Source organism: Lepus europaeus, chromosome 12 (genome assembly GCF_033115175.1).
Source record: "Lepus europaeus isolate LE1 chromosome 12, mLepTim1.pri, whole genome shotgun sequence".
NCBI classification, from domain to species: domain Eukaryota; kingdom Metazoa; phylum Chordata; class Mammalia; order Lagomorpha; family Leporidae; genus Lepus; species Lepus europaeus.
The window spans coordinates 47,799,468-47,826,575 of record NC_084838.1 but is presented as its reverse complement, the minus strand read 5'-3'; the positions used below and the strand labels follow the sequence as shown (position 1 = coordinate 47,826,575).

The following is a 27,108-nucleotide window of genomic DNA, read 5'->3' as shown; positions in this document are numbered from 1 at the left end:
TTTCTCTGTAACTCTGACTTTCAAAATAAATAACCAAATCTTTTTAAAAATCTAGAAATAGGCCGACGCCATGGCTCATTAGGCTAATCCTCTGCCTGTAGTGCCAGCACCCCAGGGTTCTGGTCCCGGTCAGGGTGCCGGATTCTATCCCGGTTGCTCCTCTTCCAGGCCAGCTCTCTGCTGTGGCCTGGGAGTGCAGTGGAGGATGGCCCAAGTGCTTGGGCCCTGCACCCCATGGGAGAACAGGAGGAAGCACCTGGCTCCTGGCTTCAGATCGGCACAGCACACCGGACACAGCAGCCATAGCGGCCATTTGGGGAGTGAACCAACGGAATGAAGACCTTTCACTCTGTCTCTCTCTCTCACTGTCTAACTCTGCCTGTCAAAAAAAAAAAAAAAAATCTAGAAATAAAATATAGCATAAAGTTTAAATTTTTTTGCTTCTTTAAAATTTTTAAAAATTTAATTTTAAAGGAATACAAATTTTAAAAGTGCTGTTTTAGGAATATAGTTATTCTTCCCACCATACCCACCCTCCTCCCACACTTCCACCCCTCCTCCTCCTCCTCCCTCGCTCCTTCCCAGTCCCATTCTCCATTAAGATTCATTTTCAATTAACTTTGTACAGAGAAGATCAACTCTATACTAAGTTAAGATTTCAACAGTTTGCACACACCAGCACACACACAAGCACACAAAAACTGTTTGGGAACAAATATCATATTTAACTCTCATCATATAATTCATTGAGGACAGAGGTCCTGCATGGGGATTAGTGCACAGTGACTCCTGTTGTTAATTTAACAATTTGTTAATGATTAGAGAATCTATGTCAGTTTCAAATTAATTGATTAGAATAGACTGAGGTTATCTTTATTCAGAGCTTAATGAGCCATTTAACGAATTGCACAAACCATTTGTGTTGTACATTTATGAAAAATGTAAGATTTAACTAGAAAGCCTTCTGGATTAGAATTATTCCTGACTTTTTTATTTCTTTTTGATCAGAAGTAAAATAAGTGAACTTACAACTGAAATTAATAAGCTTCAGAAAGAAATAGAAATGTACAATCAGGAGAATTCTGTGTATTTGTCATATGAAAAGAGGTAGGTACTTTTTCAGTTAAAATATACAAGACCTTTTTTATTACTTATACTTCTGAATAAGTACTTATTGCTCATTCGGTATTGTATATTCATCATATTGAATTTTTACTTATCCATAATGGTTGAAATGTTCATCTACTTATTTATATATTTATAAATGTGTTTTTCTTATGCTTACAGGGCAGAGACTTTAGCTGTTGAAATCAAAGAGTTTCAAGGACAACTAGCAGACTATAACATGGTATATGCACTTTTCTGAGAGAATTTCTTTTCAATATTTTCATTGCTTTTTTTCCACTTTGAAATACATTATTTTAAGTATAAAGTAATACAGGAATATATACTTACTGTGAAAGATTGAAACCATAAAAAGAAAGAGAATAAAGGGCTACTTTCCTTTCTTTCTCATTTCTCTCCCCAAAATTAATGTGGCTTAACAGATTGATAAGTATTCTTCCAATATTTTTTAAAAATGTTTACTTACAAATACAAAAATATACACATGCTTTTTTCCCTAACAATATTAAAATTATGATTAAAGTTACAATTTGGGAAGAAGTTAACATTTGTTGGGTAGTAATAATGGCATTGCTTTCAAAACACGTTTTAGTTTTTTTTTTTTTAAGATTTGTTTATTTATTTGAAAGGCAGAGTTACAGAGAGGCAGAGAGAGAGAGGGAGAGAGGTCTTCCATCTGCTGGTTCACTCCCCAAATGGCTGAAAGGGCCAGAGCTGTGCCAATCTGAAGCCAGGAGCCAAAAGCTTCTTCTGGGTCTCCCATGTGGCCGCAAGGGCCCAAGCACTTAGGCCATCTTCCACTGCTTTCCCAGGCAATAGCATAGAGCTGGATCAGAAGTGGAGCAGCCAGAACGTGAACTGGCACCTATATGGGATGCTGGCCCTGCAGCCGGTGACTTTACCTGCTACGCTACAGTGCCGACCCTACGTTTCGGTTTTCAAAAAGTGTTGTTATTATAAAATCTTAAAAATTTAATGGTTTAGCAGACAGATTGCCTCCATCTTTATGTTTTATTCAAAATAAAGTATCTGTATTTTATCAAAATAGACTATGTAACTTAAAAAATAGTTCTGCCAGGTATGCATACTGATGTGGACTTTGAGAACAAGCAATCCCTTTGGCAAAGTTGATAACTGCTTTTATGCTTGGGATGATGTTGGGCCTATGAAAATATCTAGGGTTCATATTTTCTATCAGTTCCTTGGGCGCTTTATTTAATGAAAATGACAAGCTTTTATCTCACTTTTCCTGTTAAGAAATAGTGTTACAAGAAGCAAGCAATATTTTACCATAATATTTAGGTATATTAGGATGGACATATTTGATATTGTTACATTATACTTAACAATAAAATTTGCTAATTGTGTATTGTAATTCTTAAATATTCTGAGCTATACAATCCATAACAAACATTTTATAGGATGAAATATTCATTGCGGTTGTTTAGCAAGTAATGTTTAATCTAAATATGAGACAAGCAATTTTTATAAGATAGGAAGTGACTGAGAAAAGGAATTTTTAGTTATGCTGGGATTTATGAAGTAAATTGCTTAATATGAAAATAATAAGATGTAAAGTTTGCTGTTTGTAGGTTTAATAAAATAATGCCTGATACATAGAAAGCACTTAGTCTGACATATGGTTAGTTCCCAGTAAATGTTAGATGTTACTAGCTCTTTTATCTATAATAATTGTGGAAATTAAGCATGTTAATATGAATAATGGGCTCTGAATAGTGTTTGGGACATGATAAATACTTTGTTAGCTATTGCCTAACATTTTGAAGTAGGTTTACTAGTGTTCTGTTTATACCCTTGTTTTTTGTTCTTTTTTTTTTTAGTTTTTGGAAGATGAAGACAATTTTTTATATTATCCTTAGTGTAAATTTTAAATCCATTAATAGTTTTCTCCCCTCAAAAATACAGTATGACAGATCTTCCTAAAACATTTATTTTTGATAGAATCTTCTTTAAAAGCTCATCCATCTCTTCAGAGCAAGTAAAACTCTCCGAGATATCTGCAGGAGTAGTTAATTACTGCTCACTTTTCTATTCTAAAAAGGTGTTTTACTTATTGGCCAAATATGTGGTATATGTTTACTTAAGAAGCTAAATAATTTGTGTATATCCAGGAAAATAATACACTTAAGAAGTCCTAATACTTAAGTTACTATTTGTTTGTATAATTGAATGCTTATGTGATGAATTAACAGAGAAAATTTATAAAGAGTAATATATGTAATTTTTTTTCTACTTTTGTTTTTAGTTGGTAGATAAACTTAATACCAATACTGAAATGGAAGAAGTAATGAATGATTACAACATGGTAAGAAAATTTATAAATATAAGCAATAGATCTATATAAGACTTTATGAAACTTAGTGATGGGCATTACTCTGATCTTAAATACCACTATTATATTTGAACTCCCTTAACTTCTCTTTTAAAATTTGTTCCCATTGGTTGTCTCTCCCAATTAACACTTTAGTTACTGTGTCTACAAGGCTGTTTTAATTGGTATCACACTTAGCGTTAGTCAGAGAGTGCCATCTACATTTCCTTATATATATATGTCAGTTTATATTTTCGGTATAACTTTTGCCCAAATGGAGCTGAGTACTTGATAGAGGTAAATGGCACTTTTACATAGCTTTTATAACAAAAGAAGAAAAATGAATAGATATAATGCCAGATGTAATACTAACTGGTTGGTAAATGAAAATTTGTATACAAATTTCTTAGATTAATTATTTGATAGAAAACAATGAAATGTATTAGCTAACTTGTTTTTATTATAGATAGCTTATTTTGATTGAAAATAACATAAAACTCATTATATGATCAAAAAATTATTCCAAGAATACATAAAAAGGACTCTTCTTTTCTAAAATTGGGTTCCAAAACCATAATTTAGTAGGTTATTGTAAGCTTAACAACACAGGAGAATTCACAACTTTAAAACTGCATTTCAGTGCCTTATGTGTTTGGTCAGTTATTTGGGATTTGTCCAAATTGTAGGTTGTATATACACAGGCAGAGTCAAGTAGGAATACTTAGGTAAACTCCTTGAGTGATTTAAAAATAAAATTTGTGATGGTTTTAAATTCAACAAATTTCTAGTGAAGTATTTATTGAATATTCAATAAGTTCTTGAAATGCATTTTATATAAATTAAGTTTATATTCAGTTTTTTGGCAGATCACTAAAGGCAATGAATATTTTTGGTGTGTAAAAAGACTTTATTAGAGATTTTTTTTGTTAAAGGAAACAGTTAACTTTATTTTTTCATAAACTTTGTATGTATCATTCTGATTATTTTGAATAATCTCTCCTTTGTTTCATAACCTGAATAACCTTTAAGAAAGAATTTGTTAGTGTTTTTTTTAATTAAATCACTAACTTTTCTGTTAACTGTTTATTTAGCTTAAAGCCCAAAATGATCGAGAAACACAAAGCATGGATATCATATTTACTGAAAGACAAGCGTAAGTTCAACCCATTTAAATATCAAAGAGATTTGTAAGTGAATTTTTTAGGTAGTTCAACTTTTTTTTTTAAACTTTTATTTAATGAATATAAATTTCCAAAGTACAGCTTATGGATTAAATGGCTTTCTCCCCACCCCCATAACTTCCCTCCCACCCACAACCCTACCCTTTCCCGCTCCCTCTCCCCTTCCATTCACATCAAGATTCATTTTCAATTCTCTTTATATACAAAAGATCAATTTAGTATATATTAAGTAAAGATTTCAACAGTTTGCACCCACATAGAAACACAAAGTGAAAAATACTGTTTGAGTACTGGTTATAGCATTAAATCACAATGTACAGCACATTAAGGACAGAGATCCTACATGAGGAGTAAGTGCACAGTGACTCCTGTTGTTGACTTAACAATTTGACACTCTTGTTTATGGCATCAGTAATCACCCTAGGCTCTTGTCATAAGTTGCCAAGGCTATGGAAGCCTTTTGAGTTCACCGACTCTGATCATATTTAGACAAGGTCATAGTCAAAGTGGAAGTTCTCTCCTCCCTTCAGAGAAAGGTACCTCCTTCTTTGATGACCTGTTCTTTCCACTGGGATCTCACTTGCGGAGATCTTTCATTTAGGTTTTTTTTTGTTTTTTGTTTTTTTTCCAGAGTGTCTTGGCTTTCCATGCCTGAAATACTCTCATGGGCTTTTCAGCCAGATCCGAATGCCTTAAGGGCTGATTCTGAGGCCAGAGTGCTGTTTAGGACATCTGCATTCTATGAGTCTGCTGTGTATCCCGCTTCCCATGATTGATTGTTCTCTCCCTTTTTTATTCTATTAGTATTTTCAGACACTAGTCTTGTTTATGTGATCCCTTTGACTCTTAGTCCTATCATTATGATCAATTGTGAACAGAAATTGATCACTTGGACTAGTGAGATGGCATTGGTACATGCCACCTTGATGGGATTGAATTGGAATCCCCTGGTATGTTTCTAACTCTACCGTTTGGGGCAAGTCAGCTTGAGCATGTCCCAAATTGTACATATCTTCCCTCTCTTATTCCCACTCTTATATTTAACAGGGATCACTTTTCAGTTAAGTTTCAACACTTAAGAATAACTGTGTATTAATTACAGAATTCAACCAATAGTATTAAGTAGAACAAACAAAAAAAATAGGTAGTTCAACTTTCAAGTCATTTATATCTTTGCAAACTTTTCTTCACTGTTTTTCCATGTTGCGTTTTTTCATTTAAAAAATGTTTTTAATACAGACTTTATTGTTTATTCATGTTATCCCCACATACCACTAAAAAATTGATTCTGTACAAAGTAAATTACTACGTAGATTATATAAATAGGATTTCTCCTTCTAATAGAAGAACTTAAAATCTAAGATAAGTAAGAATATTTTTATGTCTACCAATTTTAATTTTAACTTGGGCCTTTATCTAAATTGAATTAAGATATTTCAGGCCCAATCTAATGAAACATGTATTATTAGGAAGTAGTCTAGTTACATTATTTCATTAGTATTTACAATTTCATTATATTAGTAACTATATCATATATAGATCATATGTACAACTGTATATATAATATAACTTGTCTGAAGAATGAATACCAATACCTTGACTTTGGTAATAGAGTAGTCATAGCAGTGGAAGTAATGCCTACCTAGGTAATAAGTAGATATGTTATAATTCAAATAATTGCTCTTCACCAACTTTTGTATAACGTTAATCAAATATTGTCTATGGCAATGCAAGCCTAGAAAATGAGCTGTTTTATATACACACACATTCACATTCTGTGCCAGAAATTTAATACTATTATCTCTTTGAATATTTATGATCTCTTTGAGAGCAATGTTAGTAATCAACTAAAATTACCAAAATTTGGTAATACCAAATACACTGTTATGTTAGTTCTGAATAAATAGTATATATTCAATGAAGCATAGGATGTTAAAATATACTAATAAAGCAATAAAGCATTTGAATGATAAAAAGAACTCTCCCTCTCCCCTCATCTATCATTTGATAGGGCTGAAAAGTGATTTCTTAGGAGTTGAAAATACTGGGGCCAGCGCTGTGCCATAGCAGGCTAAGCCTCTCCCTGTGGTGCTGGCATCCCATATGGGTGCTGGTTCAAGTCCTGGCTGCTCCTCTTCCAGTCCAACTGTCTGCTATGGCCTGGGAAAGCAGTGGAAGATGGCCTAAGTGATTGGGCCCCTGTACCCCTGTGGGAAACCCAGAAGAAGCTCCAGGCATCTTCAGATCCACCCACTTCCAGCCATTGCAGCCATCTGGGGAGTGAACCAGTGGATGGAAGACCTTTCTCTCTGTCTTTGCCTCTCTGTGTCTAACTCTACCTGTCAAATCAATAAATGAAATCATTTTTTAAAAAGTGAAAAAAAAAAGAACACATTCAACAAATTGCATGCTTAAGATTAAAAAAAAAAAAATTGAAAATACTGACAGTCCCTTTCCTTTAACAAAGAAATTTCCATTCATAGTAACCAGACTCTTCCTTGAATTTTTTTTTCTGGTTTTTAAACCACTTAGCAAATAACCATCATTTATTGTGTAGAGATACACTTCTAGGTACCATAAAAAATAAGAAATATATAAGGTATAACTCTCTGAACGCCTTGAAGAGTTTAGAACATTTAAGTCCCTTTTATTTCATTATTTAATTCAAAGTGTATAATACCCAGATCAGATTTACATGTTTTACAAAGATTTACATGTTTCATACAAAAACATTCCCAGATTATAAGTTTAAGATCCTTAAAAATTTGTCCATTTGGTTCATTTGACTAAGGAAAAACATGATAATTTGTCCTGAGAGTGTCCGTGACCAATTTGAAAACTATATCTGCAGTTTGTAATTAAAGCTGAGTGAAATAAGCTTGCCTGTCTCTTCTGGGGAGAAATGTAGATTAAGAACAAAAGTTATGAAATTTACTTTTATAGACAGCAGGAAGATAAATTTATTTCCTGTGTTAGCCAGGTGATCAGTGTCTCAGTAACAGAAGGATCCTATCTTGACTCTGCACTTTCAAAAGGGTCAAGAAATGAGCCAGTGCTGCGGCTCAATAGGCTAATCCTCCACCTGTGGTTCTAGACACCGGGTTCTAGACCCTGTCGGGGTGCTGGATTCTGTCCTGGTTGCCCCTCTTCCAGGCCAGCTCTCTGCTGTGGCCCGGGAGTGCAGTGGAGGATGGCCCAAGTGCTTGGACCCTGCACCCCATGGGAGACCAGGTTAAGCACCTGGCTCCTGCCTTTGGATCAGTGCGGTGGAGGGTGAACCAATGGCAAAGGAAGACCTTTCTCTCTCTCTCTCTCTCACTGTCCACTCTGCCTGTCAAAAAATAAAAAAAATAAATTAAAAAAAAATAAAATTTGGGGAAAAAAAAGGATCAGGAAATGATATCCTTTGGGAAGGCTGGTAGAAAAAGCTTCTGTTTTCATACTTCTCTTTCCATTTAGTATGCTATAATCACCTGATTTATTATGGAAAAGCCTTCCATAGTAAGTTGGTTATAATATAACGTCTTCTTACATCATTAATAGTTAGACATCTAATTAATTTTAACAGGCCTGTTTGAACAAATGATTCTCTTCTAATTTTGATATCTACATTTGGTAGTTGGATATTAGTCAAAGTTAGTTGTCTTTGAAAGTGCACATGATTATAATTTTATACCCTTTTTTCGTTTAGACAGATCATTATTGAATATTCAATATTCACTGATAAGATTCTCTTAAATGGAAGGTGTTAGATATAATGTTCACTCATTTATGTTTATTTTACTATATTTCTCAGTTATCAATATTTGCACTATATAATTAAGAAATGACATTTTGGTAGAATGATTATTTAGAAAAAGAAGCATGGTGTTCCCATAATCATTCTTATAATTGATATTTAAAATAATGTATAATTGATATTATATGTAAAGAAATAGTAAACTTAAAAATTTATACCCTTTATTTAAAACATTTCTATACAAGCAGCAAGTATGCATTATAATAAGTAAAATCTGCTTCACAGGGCACATCATCCTAAACAGATCTTAAACAGATCCAATAGACATTTGAACTGAATTTATTATTTATGTAACTTATTTTATTTTCATTTTTATTTGAAAGGCAGAGAGTCAGAGACAGAGACAGAGAGATCTTCTGTCTACTGATTCACTTTCCAAATGTCCAAAATGCTTAGGGCTAGACTAGGTAAAAGCCAAGAGCCTGGAGCTTATCACAGGTCTTGCACATAAGTGGGTCTTACATACCTGCTGCCTCTCAGGGTACATGTTAACAGGAGGCTGGAATCTGAAGTGGAGCTGGAACTTGAACCAGGCATTCCAGTATGGAGTTTCTTAAGTGGCCTCCCAACTGCTGGACCAATGCCTGCCTTTCCATAACTTGTAAAATGGCTATTTTGCAGATTGTGGCATAGATATGCATTATTTTCAGTCTCTCTTTTTAAAGAAATTCAAGTACAAACACTTTTTAAAAATTTTTATTATAGGGAAAATTAACATACATCAAAATATTGTATTATAACTCTATGTACATCCCCAGCTCCCGTCAGTTCATATTCAACCCTGCTCTATCTACAACTCTAGCAGCTATTCCCATCTATATATTATGATGAAGAAAATCCAATATCATTTCATCTGTAAATATATTTCACTGTTTTAGTAATATGTTTATCTCTAAAGATATAAATACATTTAATTTCCTCTTTTATAGAAGATAAAAATTAATAGATTTTGCTACAGTTTTGAGTGTCACTGTTAGTAATGATGTTATTACAGTTAGGATTGCTGCCAATGGATTATAAGGAATGGCAAATAATTCACTTTAGATAGCCCTTTCCTATTATTCTCAAGGTCAGTGTTCCCTGCTGTTTCTCGGATTGTTATTGTGGTATGAGTTCTTATTACATATACCTCAAAGAAAGGGTTTTGTTGTCAGGTAGCTTTAGCACTTCCTAATACTTAGATCTTGAATGATCACAAAGTAGTTTAGTTAAGAAATTTGTTTCTTTTTATTCAAACCTAGTGTTTGCTATAGTAATTTGACCATACTTATTTTTATTTTCCTGTAAGTACTTAATGTCTCTCTGGAAATTAGTGTTACAGAAAACAATTCAGCAAACATTCCTGTATCTACCACCTGAAGATCCTGTAGCCCAAGCACAGACGCATTGGAATAAATTTTCCCAGAGAAAGAGAGAAATATCCATTTTTAAAAACAAGATTCATACATCATTGTGATGCCCACTTTGGAAGCCAACATGATATTAAATTGTGGTGATCATGTTTTATGACAACATTGTGTATCACTGAGATCATAATTAACCTACTAGGGATTTTTCCTGAACACTATTCCTGTGTTTTAAATTACTACTAAATTTTAAGAAAATTTATTTTGCTAATTCAGGACCTATTTTTAAAAATATTTTTCAACTCCAGGAATTCACTCTGTGAGCATAAAATCAATTGTATATAGTACATAGCTTAAGCTATCTTCGTTCGTTACTTCTACCTATAATGGCTTAAGTCCAAAAACTTTATTTCTTCACTGATTTGAACTTTACTATAATGTTAATACATATTACGTCAAATATCTGTTACATGAGAATCTGTTATAATTCTTGAATAATTTCCTTTACTAGACTCTGTGGTCTCCTGAATACTGCTGAGAATAATAGTGCTGGTATTATAGACTGTTACATCCAAGAGTGTTAGTTACTACTATATTTGGAACTTCTTGCTTAAAACAATGAGAAAGACATAATTTTAGGGTATTTATGTATGTTCTAATTTATGTAAAGCTCTACTAGCTTTGTTTGGTTCAGAATCTCTGTCTCTAAATTGTAAGTGGACTGATAATATTTTTTAAATCAAACTTAGAAAATTAATTTTCTTCACGTAATTCACGGGTATCTATATATTTGTCTTCAATAAACCCATCATCATCTATCACAAATGAATGCAGTTGTTCAAATATCACTGTAGTATCTTCAGAGTTTGCATCTGGTATCTGTGAAAGAGAACTTGGGTTTCCAGTAAAACCGTCTTCATAGGTTTCTGCTTCATGTTCTTCCAGGCGATGATGGTTGTAACTAATTAGAAAATTATACCATATTGGGCATTTGATAGCCATAAATATAAGGAGTGAAGTAATCAGTACAGTGATAACAACACCAACAAGAAAAGCCCAACTTTTTCCAAGAGGTTCATGTTCTTAAATGATAGAGAGAGAAATGGAGAGAGAGTTTGTTAAATTGACAAAAATATCATAATCAAAATCACATGTCCTAATACTCCCCAGTAAGTGAATGTGCATTATAGTTTTATTTAGGCAAAAGTAAAACTACAGTAAGTAAAAGGTGCTTCCTATTGTGAAAGAACCCATTTGTTTTAACGATAACTACAATTTGAAAATTCCAAACCCCCAAATCTGAAATACTCCAATATCCAAAACTTTTGGAGAACTGACACATGATGCTACAAGTAGAAAATTCCACACCTGAACTCATGTGAAGGGTCACAGCCAAAATGCAGATGCACTAAAAGTATCATTTAAAAATGTGTTTAAGTGTAAATGAAATATAAGTTAATTTTTTGTTTATCCTTGGGTCCCATTCCTATGTATGTGCAGATAGTCTAACATACAAAATAAAAAATTAAGATTCAAAACACAAGTGATCCCAAGCATTTTGGGTAAGGGATATTCAATCTATACCTGTCTTTTCAGGTGTTATCCATTCATCTAAAACTATTATTGATTCACAGTCATTAAGAATTGTGACATAGCTAGTTAAAATGAAGGCTCAGAAAAGTTAAATAATACACAGTGGCATTTGGATGGTACCTTGCAGAGCCTAGGTTGGAATCCCAGTATTTTGTAAATCTTTTGTTTAGATTAAGAATTGTTTTTTTACATTGTTTATAGAATTCAAAATGGAGAAAGATAAAGAGAGCTACTTAAGTTTATTCAATTTGATACTTTCAGCATTACTAGTCTTTCAAACTAGTACATTACCTGAATTTCCTGTTAAGTTATTCAGAGAGCTGTTAAATGTTGAGTTGCTAATGAACTGAAAATTAATATAAAGGTCTTCCATTACAGATGAAGTGAATTTTGAGCATTCAGCTGCATGGGGTACTGTTTTGATATTGTAGCTCTTCTGGGTATCTGGGTAGATACACATGGTGATGTTCTCATTTTCTAATAAGAAAGAATAAAGATTATTATAGGAAATGAAGATGATTAACATTTTATAGTTTTTATCCAGGATTTGTGGCTTATCTGTCATTATTTTAAGTACATAAGATACTCTTACTTCCCTGCCTAATAACACAATGCAGAAATTATGTATATCCCTATTTTGTTATGTTGTTTTCTTTTTTTTAGATTTATTTATTTTTATTATTTGATAGAGTTACACAGAGAGAAGGAGAGGGAGAGAGAGAGAGAGAGAGAGAGAGAGAGAGGCCTTCCATCTGATGGTTCACTTCCCAATTGGCCGCAACGGCCAGAGCTAGACCAGTCAGAGAGAGAGAGAGAGAGAGAGAGAGAGAGAGAGGGAGAAAGAGAGAGCGAGGTCTTCCTTCTGATGGTTCACTTCCCAATTGGCCGCAACAGCCAGAGCTGCCCCAATCCGAAGCCAGGAGCCTCCTTGGTGTCTCTTACGTGGGTGCAGGGGCCCAGGGACCGGGCCATCTTCTACTGCTTTCTCAGGCCATAGCAGAGAGCTGGATCAGAAGAGGAGCAGCCAGGCTAGAACCGGCACCCATATGAGATGCTGGCGCTTCAGGCCAGGGTGTTAACCCACTGCACCACAGCACTGGCCCCATGTTGTTTTCTAAATACAGTGTAAATGTATCTGTTTAGTGTTTAGTTTGTGTTAGTAAAGATTTTATGGCAGAGCATGGTATGCATTTAACAAAGTAGGATACCTGTTTTCATCTCCTCTGTGACAAGATATTCCAAGAATAAACAAAGTACTTAGAGAAAGAAATTTAGTCATATCTATTGAGTCTGTAAACTTAATACATTATTAAATTTACATATTATTAAACTTAATAATATGACAAGTATCATATATATGTATGTATATATTACATTTAATTTTGTTTTTTTCTTGGAGGGAAGACATCTATTCTGCAATTTTTAGTTAAGTTTTTCTTTAGTTTTCCTTAAGTGGAAATCATTTCCTTTTTAATTTTCATTATTTTTAAGAGTATTTTTATTTATTTGAAAGGCACAGTGACAGAGAGAGAGAGGAAGGGAAAAAGAGAAAAATCATTCATTCACTGGGGTTTACTCCCCAAATGGCTATACCAGTGGGAGCTGGGCCCGGCAAAAGCTAGAAGCCAGGAGCTCCATCTTGGTCTCTCATTTGGGAGGCAGGAACCCGACTACTTGAGCCATCATCTGCTGCTTCCCAGGTACTTTAGCAGGGATCTGGATAGGAAGCCAAGTAGCTAAGACATGAACTGGCACCTTGATAAGGGGTGTGAGAGTCCTAAGTAGTGGTTTAACTCACTGTGCTACAATGCTGGCCCCAGTAGTTTCCTTTTTCAGAAAACATTAAATGAGAGATTTTTCTGGGGTGGAACACCAAAAGTTAACCACATCTTGGTTTTGATTTGAACACTTACCTAGTGTCACATTTGATGTGTTCAACCAGTTCTGCAAATTGTATATACTACAGGAGCAGTTCCATGGATTTTCATATAACATTATTAATTCCAGATGAAATAGTTGTGGTACATCAAAATAACTTAAGAAATTGCCTTGTAGACTCAGAAGTTTCAGGGTTTTTAGAGGCACAAATATATGAGGATTCAGTTGCTTTATTTTATTTTGGCATAGATACAACTGTTTGAGTTTATCCAAGCCTACAAATGCATCATATTGAATTACATAGATGGAGTTTTTACAAATATTTAAAATTTTCAGATTGGAGAGGCTTCGGAAACTATTATTATGTAAGATAGTAACATTATTCTCCATCAAGTAGAGCTCAGTGAGTGAAGAATACTTCTGTAGAACCTTTGTGTCTCTAATGTCAAGAGTAATTTGGTTATAACTGAGATCAAGTATAGTAACGTCTTTATTGATATCCACTGGAATCAAAGAATAATTCTTTTCAGTGAAATTACATTTGATTTCCTAAAAAAGAAAAAAAATATTAGAAATACACTAGTTGGGAAAAACATTAACAATTTCCCACAATTTCATATCTAAGCACTCAGACATTGGGAGAAAATCATTGTGGGAAAAAAAATCTGCTATCTAATCTGTTGGTATTATAGTATGAAAAAGGTAAAATGTTTCTTCGTTTGTTGGGATGAAATACTCATGATTAAGGAAATTCTGATGTAATCAAGACAGGAGACTAGTTTTTTATGTGTAATCATTACTAATAGAATATTGTTATATTCCCATGTCTCTTTGTATTGCCTGAAAATAACAATTCTGTTAGCTTGCTTTTATTTAATATTCTAGTACGCAAGATTGGAATTTATAATGAGAAAATTATCTAAACAATCAGAGCGAATAACATTAATTAAATTAATTATGAAATTAAATAATTATGAAATAATATCTAGTAGATAACTTTGTAGAATTAACCGCTCAAAATTTGATGTTTTAAAAGGAAATACTTGTTTTGTATCAGAAATTGATCTTTGTTTGGATTTAATGAAACAGAAAATGTGAAGTACTTTTCTTATGTGGATGTAGATTCAAATAAGTAACTCTTGTTTTGTGTGATGTGTAGTTGGAATGGACCCCCAAGAATAATGTAAAAGGAGCAGTTTTGCTTATAAATTCATGATTTTTTCAAAAGTGTCCTATATTTTAGACTGTGGTTTTTAATGTCTTGAAACTGGTCTCTGACTTAATAATGAAAATTTAGAGATTCTCTTAATTTTAAAGGATTCAGTTTTTATAAATGATGACTGCTTTTGGCAAATTAGAGTCTGGCTTAGAGATCATAGATTTTGAATGTACACGATTTTTGAGTTTTGATAGCCCCCCTTTTTTCAAACTTGGGATATTTTACTAGATATACAAAAAGCATACCATTAAAACATTTTGACTACCTTCATTGTAAAAACTTACTGTTTCAGAAGTCTGGCTCTTGTCCAGTAGTAGCATGGAGACTAGCCAAAATGAGATGGTGATGCATGTGATTTTCATATCTCAAGCCTGATAGAAAAGAAAGGGTTTTCATCTCAGGAGGAGACTAGAACTCTAGAGATTATTAGAGACATTTTTTTCTCTTTTAAATTTTTTTTGTAAAATGCGGAAATGTGGAACATGACATAGCTGCTCACCAACCCTACACATGACTCTTAGCTAGAAAGCCCTTTGGAGAATGAGAGCTCAATATTTTTTAGGGTATCTGATTAGTTCCTTGATATATTGAAAGGGGCTTCAAAGTTACTTAAGTGATTCTGCATTTAAAATTTTTTAATCTATATATGCATAAAACAAAGTCCAGAAGAATGTGTTTTATCTCCTTAAAAATGTTTCTCCTTTATTTTTTTTAAACTTTTATTTAATGAATATAAATTTCCAAAGTACAGCTTATGGATTACAATGGCTCCCCCCCCCCATAACTTCCCTCCCACCTGCAACCCTCCCCTTTCCTGCTCCCTCTCCCCTTCCATTCACATCAAGATTCATTTTCAATTCTCTTTATATACAGAAGATCAGTTTAGTATATATTAAATAAAGATTTCAACAGTTTGCACCCACATAGCAACACACAGTGAAAAATACTGTTGGAATACTAGTTATAGCATTAAAGCACAATGTATAGCACATTAAGGACAGAGATCCTACATGATATTTTTAAAAAATTGATTAATTTTCTATGCAATGTCCAATTTAAAACCAAGTTTTTTTTTCATTTTCAATTATCTATATACAGAAGATTGATTCAGTATATACTAAGCAAAGATTTCATCAGTTTGCACCCACACAGAAACACAAAGTGTAAAAATACTGTTTTAGTACTAGTTAGAGCATCACTTCACATTGGACCACACAATAAGGACAGATCCCACATGAGGCGTAAGTACACAGTGACTCCTGTTGTTGACTTAACAATTTGACACTCTTGTTTATGGCGGCAGTAATCTCCCTAGGCTCTAGTCATGAGTTGCCAAGGCTATGGAAGCCTTTAGGGTTCGCTGACTTCGATCTTATTCCGACAGGGTCATAGTCAAAGTGGAAGTTCTCTCCTCCCTTCAGAGAAAGGTATCTCCTTCTTTGATGGCCCCGTTTCTTTCCACTGGGTTGTCACTTGCAGAGGTCTTTCATTTAGATCTTCTTCTTCTTTTTTTTTTTTTTTTCCAGAGTGTCTTGGCTTTCCATGCCTACAATACTCTCATGGGCTCTTCAGCCAGATCCAAATGCCTTAGCGGCTGATTCTGAGGCCAGAGTGCTGTTTAGGACATCTGCCATTCTATGAGTCTGCTGTGTCTCCCGCTTCCCATGTTGGATCGTTCTCTCCCTTTTTGATTCTATCAGTATTCACAGACACTAGTCTTGTTTGTGTGATCCCTTTGACTCTTAGACCTATCAGTGTGATCAATTGTGAATAGAAATTGATCACTTGGACTAGATCTCTCATGTAGGTGGCAGGGACTCAACTACTTGAACCAACACCTGCTGCCTTCCAAGGTCTGCATTTTATGGAAGCTGAAATCAGAACCGAACCTGGGATTTGAACCCAGGCATCTTAAATGGATTGTGGTCATCTCAAATGACGTCTTAACTGCTGGCCAATGCTTGCCCCAGTTTTATAATTTTTTATCCTTACTCTCCTACATTTCATCTTGGTGTGTATTTCTCTGCATTTTGGGATGCATCTTCAATTATATCTTCAAAGTTTTCTATTAAAGTGTTATTTTTCCTGTAAGTCCTTTTTTGCTTCTAAGAGCTCTTTTTGTTCTTTGAATATTTTCTTTTTTAAAGATTTATTTATTTATTTGAAAGTCGGAGTTAACACAGAGAAGGAGAGGCAGAGCGAGAGAAAGAGGTCTTCCATCCGCTGGTTCACTCCCCAGTTGGCCTCAATGGCTAGAGCTGAGCTGAGCCAGGAGCTTCTTCCAGTTTTCTCATGCGGGTGCAGGGGCCCAAGGATTTGGGCCATCTTCCACTGCTTTCCCAGACCATTGCAGAGAGCTGGATTGGAAGAGGAGCAGCTGGAACTTGAACCAGTGCTCATATGGGATGCTGGCACTGCAGGCGGCTGCTTTACCCACTATGCCACAGCACCGGCCCCTGAATATTTTCTTTAGTAGTATTCTGTTGCATGAATGTTCTCATGTTATTGTTTCTTGTGCCTTTTATGGTTTTATTTAAATAGTCTTTATGTCCTCAGTTTCTAGGTTTCCATTTTATTTTGTACTTGCTTTGTTTTGTTGGCTTTCTTTGTATGAGTCACAGTGTTTTGTTTTTGGCTTATCTGTAAGAGTGAGTGACTAAAACACTAATTGGGCTGTATGTTTGCATGGATCTTGTAGACTGTGGAACTTTTTTTATAGCGTGAACTTGCTGGACTCTTCTTTAGATCTCTTGGACTGATTGGATTTCATAAAATGCCTCTTCTACTCTATTATCTGACCAACAGTCTGAGAGCTGAATGGTTAAAAATATGTTGGTGTAGGCCGGCGCCATGGCTTAACAGTCTAATCCTCTGCCTTGCGGCGCCGGCACACCGGGTTCTAGTCCCGGTCGGGGTGCTGGATGCTATCCCGGTTGCCCCTCTTCCAGGCCAGCTCTCTGCTATGGCCCGGGAAGGCAGTGGAGGATGGCCCAAGTGCTTGGGCCCTGCACCCTCATGGGAGACCAGGAGAAGCACCTGGCTTCTGGCTTTGGATCAGCGAGATGCGCCGGCCGCAGTGGCCATTGGAGGGTGAATCAACAGCAAAAAGGAAGACCTTTCTCTCTGTCTCTCTCTCTCTCACTGTCCACTCTGCCTGTCAAAAAAAAAAAAGTTGGTGTATATTAATATTTGTTGTGTCAAATTTAATTTACCTTCATAAGTGTCCCTGTCCTCACTTCTCTTTATTGCTCAGATTCCTTTTGTTTCATTTCTCCATATAGGGAATAAAGTCCTCTAATCTGCTCAGTGTAGCGTAAGAACATTATCTGGCTGAGCAGAGGTGGGGAGGAATGAATCCCTCCTCCTCTACTTCCAGAATACCTAGCACTGCCAAAGTTTTAGACCTTTTAGAGTTTCTGCAATCTAAACCAAGTGGCTTCTGAGCTTTTCTATTTGCTGGCTTGGAAGAATTTTCCTTTCCAGTAAGTTTCCATTCAACTGTTAACTTTGTGGTTTCCTAGTTTTGGGAACCTGAATTAGCAGGTTTCCTAGTTTCTTGTTTCCTCTTCTGTTCTCTTTGTCCTTGTTAGTTTATACCTTATTATTTATTTTTTTGTGCCTTTTATGTTGATTTTAGTTAGGTTTTGGACAAGAGTCAAAGTTAGTAGGTGAATTCAACATGCCATCTTTAGCTTGAAATTGCCATTTATTGTAGTATACTCTTCTTGCTAAATACTTTCCATATAACCATTTTATTCATAACCTTGATGTTTCTTCTTTCTCTACCTCTGCTTTCTTAAAGTCAACATTATAAACCCTTCTGCAAATGGGTGATTTATAAAGATATAATCTTTAGGAGTCATCTAAAATGTAGTTTTTTGAGCTTTCTTGCATCATTTGTTACTTATGCCTTTTAAGGAAAGTATATTCCATCAGAGCAAGAACTAGAAAAATCTAATCAAAGTGAGTAAGACTCCCTTAAATTTACTGAAGTCTGTCACCCACTTAAGAGTGGGAAATGTGGCTGACACCATGGCTCACTAAGCTAATCCTCCGGCTGCGGTGCCGGCATCCTGGGTTCTAGTCCTGGTCGGGGTGCCGGATTCTGTCCCGGTTGCCCCTCTTCCAGTCCAGCTCTCTGCTGTGGCCCGGGAAGGCAGTGGAGGATGGTCCAAGTGCTTGGGCCCTGCACCCACATGGGAGACCAGGAGAAGCACCTGGCTCTTGGCTTCGGGTCAGCGCGGTGCGCTGGCCGCAGTGCACCAGCCGCAGCGGCCATTGGGGGGGTGAACCAACAGAAAAGGAAGACCTTTCTCTCTGTCTCTCTCTCTCTCACTGTCCACTCTGCCTGTCAAAAAAAAAAAAAAAAAAGAGTAGGAAATGTGTTATTATTTCAATGCTGGTCTGTTCTAGTCAGCGTTTCTTCATTGCCTTCATTTTGTTGATCTGCTTTGGCTTATTCTCCTCCCTCTGTCTTTCATTGTTAAATCAGCAACTTTGCCTTATAGTGTTTATACAGCTTGCATGTAGATAATAATAGAATCCCTTTTAGAGCCAGAAATGAGTTCAAGCTATCACTTATTCCAGACCTTTGCTCACAGAAGGGGGATGCCTAAATCATTTACAAAAGATAGTTTACCTGCGCTTAATGATCTCTAGGAGTTGGTGTACAGCCTCTTCAGTGGCTTGTTTTGTTATTTCCTGGTAGCCTGGTAAAGTTCTTACTGATGTCTCTGGTGATAAGTGAGAAGTGAGTAAAGGAAGAGAAGTGCTGTTTTTTCGTAAGCAAATTTGGATGGGGTGGTTAGAAACAATAGATTACTAAGAAGATTCACTAGATTTAAGGAAAGAGGTGATATAGAATAGGAGCAGATGAGGAAAGTAAAGGAGGCATGATGAGACTGTGACATATGTGGAAACAAATATAGAGGATGATTTTATATTTAATATGTATTATTTTATCATCTATTTAATAGTGTTTTCTCTAATATGCTAAGGAAATGAAATTATAAGGATTACAAAAATAATTTTTTCTTTGTGGTAAATTTCAGAATTAGAAACAGTATATTAGACACAAGAAGGCACTGAAGAAATGTAAAGCTTTATTGGGTGGAAAACTGAAATACCCATATCTACACTGTCTTTGGGGGTTTCCACATATTTGTATGTCTTTGGGATGTCAAAGAAGAGTCTGGCAGAGGAGGATGAATATTGACCATCATGACACTGAATAAATCCCTAAGCGAAAGCATTTACAATCATTATTGTTTGTGTTAAAGAAAATAGATTGGCATGGCCGGCGCCATGGCTCAACAGGCTAATCCTCCGCCTAGCGGCGCCGGCACACCAGGTTCTAGTCCCGGTCTGGGCGCCAGATTCTATCCCGGTTGCCCTTCTTCTAGACTAGCTCTCTGCTGTGGCCAGGGAGTGCAGTGGAGGGTGACCCAAGTACTTGGGCCCTGCACCCCATGGGAGACCAGGATAAGTGCCTGGCTCCTGCCTTGGGATCAGCGCGGTGCGCCGGCTGCAGCGCACCGGCCGTGGTGGCCATTGGAGGGTGAACCAACGGCAAAGGAAGACCTTTCTCTGTCTCTCTCTCTCACTGTCCACTCTGCCTGTCAAAAAAAAAAAAAAAAAAAAAAAAGAAAAGAAAAAGAAACTAGATTGGCAGAGTAGTTAGTCAGTAGATTATCCAGAAGTTGTTAAGTAGTCAATTTACCCTATTCAAAAAGCTGATTTTAAAAAGGACAGTTCCTCTTGCCTTTTTTCCCTTTTGGAATTGTTTCTCAATTTTAAATTTATTTTGAAATAACATTGAGTTTAAATTTAGTGATTACATAGGAACTAATAAAAAATAGAAAAGAGAGTTTGTTTTTAGTTATTTCACAAAGTTAAAAGCCCAAAACATAGCCTGCAGTGTACATTATAGAAGGGGAAAAGAGCTTTACATAAAAAGGAAATGATAGCTATTGTAAAAAGAAATAATGTTCTTACTAATAATGTTTCAGTACAATTTCTTAGTAGCTTTTATTTATATTATTGTGTGTGATATTGTGTGTAATAAATTAAATTGTGTGTAATAAAAAGACGCTGTAATTTTTAAAAATAAAATCTGTATGTAGTTTTGACATTAAGTACTTTAGATATTTATGTCATTTCAGCATATTTGGAGAAGATATTAATGATTCACAATTAACTTTTCTTCTGAAGCTATTTTATAGAATTTTTTGAAACTTTAAAAGCTTTTTAGTAATGAAAATTTTCAAGAAAGAAACTTAGGTGAGGAGAATAATTATTACCTAGCTTCAAAAGTTATAGTTAATTGCCAGTCTTCTATTCATCTTGCAAATTGGTTTTTAGAGTAATGTCACCTGAAAATGTCCTGTGGTTAACATTTCAAAATAATAAAAAGATCTTATAAACTTCATTGGCTAGATTAAAGCATTTTTCTTTCCGAAAGAGAAACAATTATATGGTATTCTAACTTCATTTGAGATTCTCTGTCCTTCACATAGGTTTATATTATTTCTGCGGTAGATCATTTGAAAATATAGTCATATCTTATACTCTTTCCTCATTTATTAAAGGCAAAGATTGTATAGACTTAACAAACTTAAATATAATTACTTTCTGTTTAAAAATTCAACAGCCACCACCAAACTTTCAAATATATAGGATCTTACCTTTACTTTTTTCTTTTGCTTCTGAGACTGGTGTACTAAAGCAGTTTATCCTGTTTCTTCTACACCATAAAAAAAAAAAAGTATGTCATATGATTGTATTTCACTTTGTTTTAACCTTTGTACCTAATGAACAGGTAATAAAAAAAAATAGCTAGACTTCTTTAGCAAAAGATTGACTAGAAGAATAATTCCTTAAAGTCAACTTTGACTTTTTCCATGTAACAAATAAGGCAGTTTGCTTTAACTTTGTGTATGTTAACTACTTTTCAAAATTTATTAAAATATTAACAATTTTACTTTGTGATATAAGGTGTATAATATTGAGAATGCATACTTTTGAAAGATACATTGTTGCTAATTTCCATTAGCCTTACAGGTATTTTGTGTCTTTTAAAAATATTTATTTATTTATTTGATAGGTAGAGTGACTGACAGACATCTTCCATCCACTGGTTCACCCCTAAATGGCCACAATGGCTGGGGTTGGGCCTTTTTTTTTTTTTTTTTTTTAATTTTTTTTTTTGACAGGCAGAGTGGACAGTAGAGGGAGACAGAGAGAAAGGTCTTCCTTTTTGCCGTTGGTTCACCCTCCAATGGCCGCTGTGGTAGGTGCGCTGCAGTCGGCGCACCGTGCTGTTCCGATGGCAGGAGCCAGGTGCTTCTCCTGGTCTCCCATGGGGTGCAGGGCCCAAGCACTTGGGCCATCCTCCACTGCACTCCTGGGCCACGGCAGAGAGCTGGCCTGGAAGAGGGGCAACCGGGACAGGATCGGTGCCCCGACCGGGACTAGAACCTGGTGTGCCGGCGCCACAAGGCGGAGGATTAGCCTACTGAGCCGCGGCGCCGGCCTGGGCCTTTTTTTTTTAAGATTTATTGATCTACTTGAGAGGTAGAGTTTCAGACAGAGAGAGACAGAGACAGAGAGAAAGGTCTTCCATACACTGGTTCACTCCCTAAATGGCTGCAATGATTGGAGCTGTAGGATTGGAAGAGGACAGGAACCAGTGCCCATATGAGATGCCAGTGCCACAGGCAGAGGCTTAGCCCACTATGCCACAACACTGGCCCTGGTCCTTAACCTTACCCTGGTTTAACCCACTGCACCACAGTACTAGAAGATTTAAATTAAACAGATATCACCAACTTTTATATTTCATGGAGTTCAACTTTGTGATTTACTTTTTTTATGGCATCATCTTTTTTTTTTTTCCCTGCCAATTTAGAAGAAGAGGAAAGTACTTGAAGCATAAAGAGACTTTGCAGTTGGCCATATGGCCTTCAGAAAATTAATTGCCCACTTGTGCTATAGTTTCCCCTTTGTAAAATGGAATACTCTCCAACATTAGTCCTTATTTAAACATTGGCTCTAATGTAGTAGGAAATAGGAAGAAATATTGTTAGTAGTGAATAATCATGAAGTTTAAGATGAGTTCCAAGAGATTAATTTCTCTGGGATTTTAGTCTCCTTAATTCATGAAGCAGAGATTAAAATGGATGATATATTTTGCTTTAAAGTTCTGTGAGCCCATATACGCACATAAATTGCAGCAATTCAAACATATTTGCTATACTATAATAATAGAAGTTCACACTAAAGACATCATTCACTGTTCAACAGTGAGACAAAAATAAATCAGAATTCTAAGTTATCTGTGTCATGGTGTTCATCTTTTATTTAGGTATTTTAAAAAAGACTTATTTATTTGAAAGGCAGAGTGACAAAGAGGAAGAAACAGAATTCTTCCATCATGCTAGGTCACTTCTGAAATTTTTTGAATAGCCAGAGCTGGGCCAGGAGGAAGCCAGGAACCAGAAACTCCAAGTCTCCCTCATGGGGGCAGGGAATGAAAGTACTTGGATCATCATCTGCTGCTTTCTCAGGTGCATTATCAGGAATCTGGATTGGAAGCAGAGGAACTGGGACTCACACTGACATTTTTATAGGTGTCCGAAGCAAAGCTTAACTTGCTGCACCACAACACCCACCCCTTATTTAGTTATTACGAGATGTTGTTTGCAAAGAAATTTCCGAGTGTTAGGTTATTTATTCTAGCAGTAAAGAATGACTGTGCGAACCGGTGCTGTGGCTTAGTGGGCAAGGCTGCCGCCCGCAGTGCTGGCATCCCATATGGATGCCAGTTCGAGTCTCAGCAGCTCCTCTTCCAATCCAGCTCCCTGCTGGGCCCCTATACCCAAGTGGGAGACCTGGAAGAAGCTCCTGGTTCCTGGCTTTGGATGGGCCCAGCTCTGGCCGTTGCGGCCATTTGGGGAGTGACCCAGCAGATGGAAAATCGATTCTCTCGCTTGCTCTCCTCTCCCTCCGTAACTCTCCCTTTCAGATAAATAAATAAATAAATAAATAAATAAATAAATCCTTTTTTTTTTTTTAAAGAGTGGCTATGAAGCGTGTGGGGATATATATATGAATCTTTAGGGCTTATGTAGCAATTGTGAAACTGTAAAAATTATCTGTGAGTGAAAGTAAATAGTGAGAAATTAATGAATTTTTGAAACCAAAGATAGAAATATATTGATCTTGTGATTGAATATTTATGTTCAGTCAGGCTTTTTATAAGTATATCTTGATGTGTTTACATAAGTGGTGTCTCACATCTTTTTCTCCCAGATTTCCTCTTTCCTATTTATAATGGACATTACATAACTTACGTAATGTGTCATTTGTAATTTCTCATCATCATATGAAAAAAAGGTTTTTTTCTAAGTGATTTCATGAATATTGCTTTTACATTATTTGTAATATTCTAGTTACATTTTTAGGAAAACTAGTTTATTATTTTACCATACTAAACTATAACAATATTTAGTCAAATACTCATTTTAATTAAAGCAGCAAGAGGAATTTATGCAAAGCATATTAACCTAAACGTATGATTTTTTTTAAAAGTCATATTGCTCTACTGGTCTTCATACTCCCCAGTTCACTCAGAGCTGTGTTGCTTTATATCGTTTACATGGCAACCTGCTATACAAAATTTCATTTGTTCAAAGAATTTTATTGCTAAAGGTTGATTAACCCTGATTTGTCATTTGGGGAATATAGTAACAAAAATTGTAAGTACATCCTCATGTGTACAAACCCTTAGGGATTTCCTGTGATAAACTTGATGTTTTATTAGTAACCTAAAATGGAGAGTAAGGAAGAACCTGAAGGAGAGAAAGATGTAAGTCTATCCTGACTTAGCTAAATTTCATACAGATCAAATAGAAATTATTTTGTATGAATGTAAGAAGTTTTCAGTCACACACTGTTGTTGAATTTATTTAAGAATCTCATTAAATTGAAACCATTATCTGAGTAAAACCATTTGATGCTTTTTTCTTCAGTATAGTCATAAGATACTGCATGCTTTTGATTTCAGGAAAGAAAAACAAATTAGAAGTGTAGAAGAAGAAATTGAGCAAGAAAAACAAGCAGCAGATAGCATTATCAAGGATATGTCTCCTGAAAAGCAAGTCAAGTACATAGAGATGAAAACCACAAATGACAAATTGTTGCAGGTAATATTTGCTACAACTGTGTCCACTTTTCCAGCTGAAAGTACTTCTGAAGACTCTCAACATCCCCAGAGAGTTTGATTACCCCTACTAATCAGTCTTTATTTGAACAGATTTCCATCTGGTTCATATGGACATTTAAACTTAAGAAGTTTTTCTTAAAAAAAAAAAAAGGAAAGAAAGAAAAAAGGGTGGGTGTAGGGAGGTCATCATGGAGGCACAGAAGATTAAGCCACGGGCTGCAGTGCCAGCATCCCATATGAGCTCCAGTTTGAGCCCCATGTGCTCCCCTTCCAGTCCAGCTCCCTGCTACTGCTCCTGTGAAAGCAGCAGAAGATGGGCTCAAGTCCTTGGGCTCCTGCACCCATGTGGGAGAGCTAGATGGAATTCCAGGCTCCTGGCTTCAGCCTGGACCAGCCCCTGCCATTTGGGAAGTGAACCAGCAGATGGAAGAATATGGGAGATCAATCTCTCTTTGTCTTCCTGTCTCTGTAACTCTGGCTTTCAAATACTAACATTAAATAGATATTAAAAAAAAAACAAAAAACTTGAGGGTCTGGCATTATAGCACACTGGCATCCTGTAGGCACTGATTAGTGTCCCATCTGCTCCACTTCCAACCCAGCTCCCTGCTAATGGCCTGGGAAAAACAATGGAAGATGGCTGAAGTGTTTGGGCCTCTGCAACCCATGTGGGAGACCTAGATGAAGCTCCTGGCTCTTGGCTTTGGCCTGGCCCAGCTCTGGCCATTTATGCCATCTGGGAAATGAACCAGTAGAGGGAAGATTTCTCTGTCTCTCCCTCTCTCTGTAACTCTGACTTTCAATAAATAAATAACTCTTAAAAAAAAAAAAAAAACAACTTGAGAAGTGTCTATCTAGAAAACTTCATTTGAACTGGAGCTTATAAAAGATGCTAGCATTGCAGTGGCAATGTAAGCACCTGCACTACAATGACAGCTACCCCTAAACGTTTTTGGTGCTCTTAATGATCTAGCTTTTTCTGGAATTATTATTTGTTCAGCTCTATGCATCCTTCACTTTCACATATCATAAAGATGTATGAAAACACTTGCATATTTTAATAAACTTTTAGTGGAAACAGTGAAAGTCTTCATAGAACACAGCCATATGGATACTTTCTTTCTATTTCCTTCATCCTGAGAAACAGCAAACCTTTCAACTGTTAGGTTCCTCAATTTGAATGGCTATTGCCCCTAATCATGTTACTCAAAATAAAGCTTTAAGTGCCTGCTGAGGGGCTATTGAGAATTCTCCCACGATTCAGTCATAATGGTGAGATGGTCCTTACCTAAAGGTCAGCATGGAATAAATGCCAATAAGGAATATAGCTTTAGTTTCTCATACATTCCTTCAATGGCAATGTAGTATGACTTTCTTTTTATCTTACACATGATTTATAAAGAAATACAATTATAGAAATGCCAAACTACCAAAATATGGCTAATCTTTTTTTAAAAGATTTATTTATTTATTTAAAAGGCAGAGATACAGAGATAGAAGGAGAGAGAGGTCGATCTTCCATCCGCTGGTTCACTCCCCAAATGGCCATAAAGCCAGGAGCCAGGAGCTTCATCTGGATCTCCGACATGGGTACAAGGGCCCAAGTAATTGGGCCATCATCCACTGCTTTCCCAGGCCATAGCAGAGAGCTGATCAGTCGTGGAGCAGCTGGAACTTAAACCAGCACCCCTGTAGGATGCTGGCAGTGCAGGTGAAGGCTTAGCCTTCTACACCACAGCTATGGCCCCAAATATGGTTAATCTTGATCAATGTAAGAGTTTCATCCTAGATTTGAACCATTTTATATGTGTGTTTGTGTGTATATGTGTGTAATACAGGTCTTGGCTCTAAAATAAAGTAGACAAAAACATGGTTAACAATTATAACTTAAAAATGACATCATTAATTGGAAAGATTTTGATATTTAATGTTCTCAGGACACAGTAATGATTTACCATGAAAAAGTCTGGCTACTTTCAACTAACTTGAAGATACATGGCAAGGTTTTTAGGAATAATTAAAAAAAATTGACAAAAATAGAAATAATGAAATGTTAATAAATTATAATCAAAATACAATACATCAACTAAGGTGCTTATAAAATTTTCTTTGTCATATCCATATATTTGAAATATTGAGAAATAGAGAAAAATTATTCTCAGTATAATTTGTATTTGTATTTATAGTTTCTTCCTTTTACTTCTAGGAATTAGATACACTTCAGCAACAACTAGATTCACTGAACATGAAAAAAGAGAGCCTGGAAACTGTTAAGTATAAAACCAAATAAGAGTTCTTGTATTACTCAGCTATGAAAGATAATTCAGCTAGCTATATGAATGGATCTCAGTCAAGAGCACGTTTATTTAGTATTTATTAATAGAGTACTTCAATAATTTTTCTTCTCATTCTG

General features: G+C 35.7%; 2 protein-coding genes across 3 annotated transcripts in view; one reads left to right on the top strand and one right to left on the bottom strand.

Annotated features, from left to right (window-relative positions):
• The window catches only part of IFT74 (intraflagellar transport 74), a 154,929-nt gene that overhangs the window by 11,138 nt on the left and 116,683 nt on the right, over positions 1-27,108 (top strand). For both annotated transcript variants that reach the window (XM_062208123.1, XM_062208124.1), the window contains exons 5-10: positions 1,009-1,107; positions 1,288-1,348; positions 3,392-3,451; positions 4,549-4,610; positions 24,537-24,675; positions 26,902-26,964. In XM_062208123.1, coding sequence (XP_062064107.1) covers positions 1,009-1,107; positions 1,288-1,348; positions 3,392-3,451; positions 4,549-4,610; positions 24,537-24,675; positions 26,902-26,964 — 484 coding nt within the window. The remainder of the gene's footprint in view (positions 1-1,008; positions 1,108-1,287; positions 1,349-3,391; positions 3,452-4,548; positions 4,611-24,536; positions 24,676-26,901; positions 26,965-27,108) is intronic.
• LRRC19 (leucine rich repeat containing 19) lies at positions 10,537-14,835 on the bottom strand. The gene is made up of 4 exons (XM_062207005.1): positions 14,758-14,835; positions 13,290-13,803; positions 11,668-11,853; positions 10,537-10,865 (listed from the first exon to the last, which is right to left on the bottom strand). Exons 1-4 carry the CDS (start codon positions 14,833-14,835, stop codon positions 10,537-10,539), a joined length of 1,107 nt encoding a protein of 368 aa, XP_062062989.1.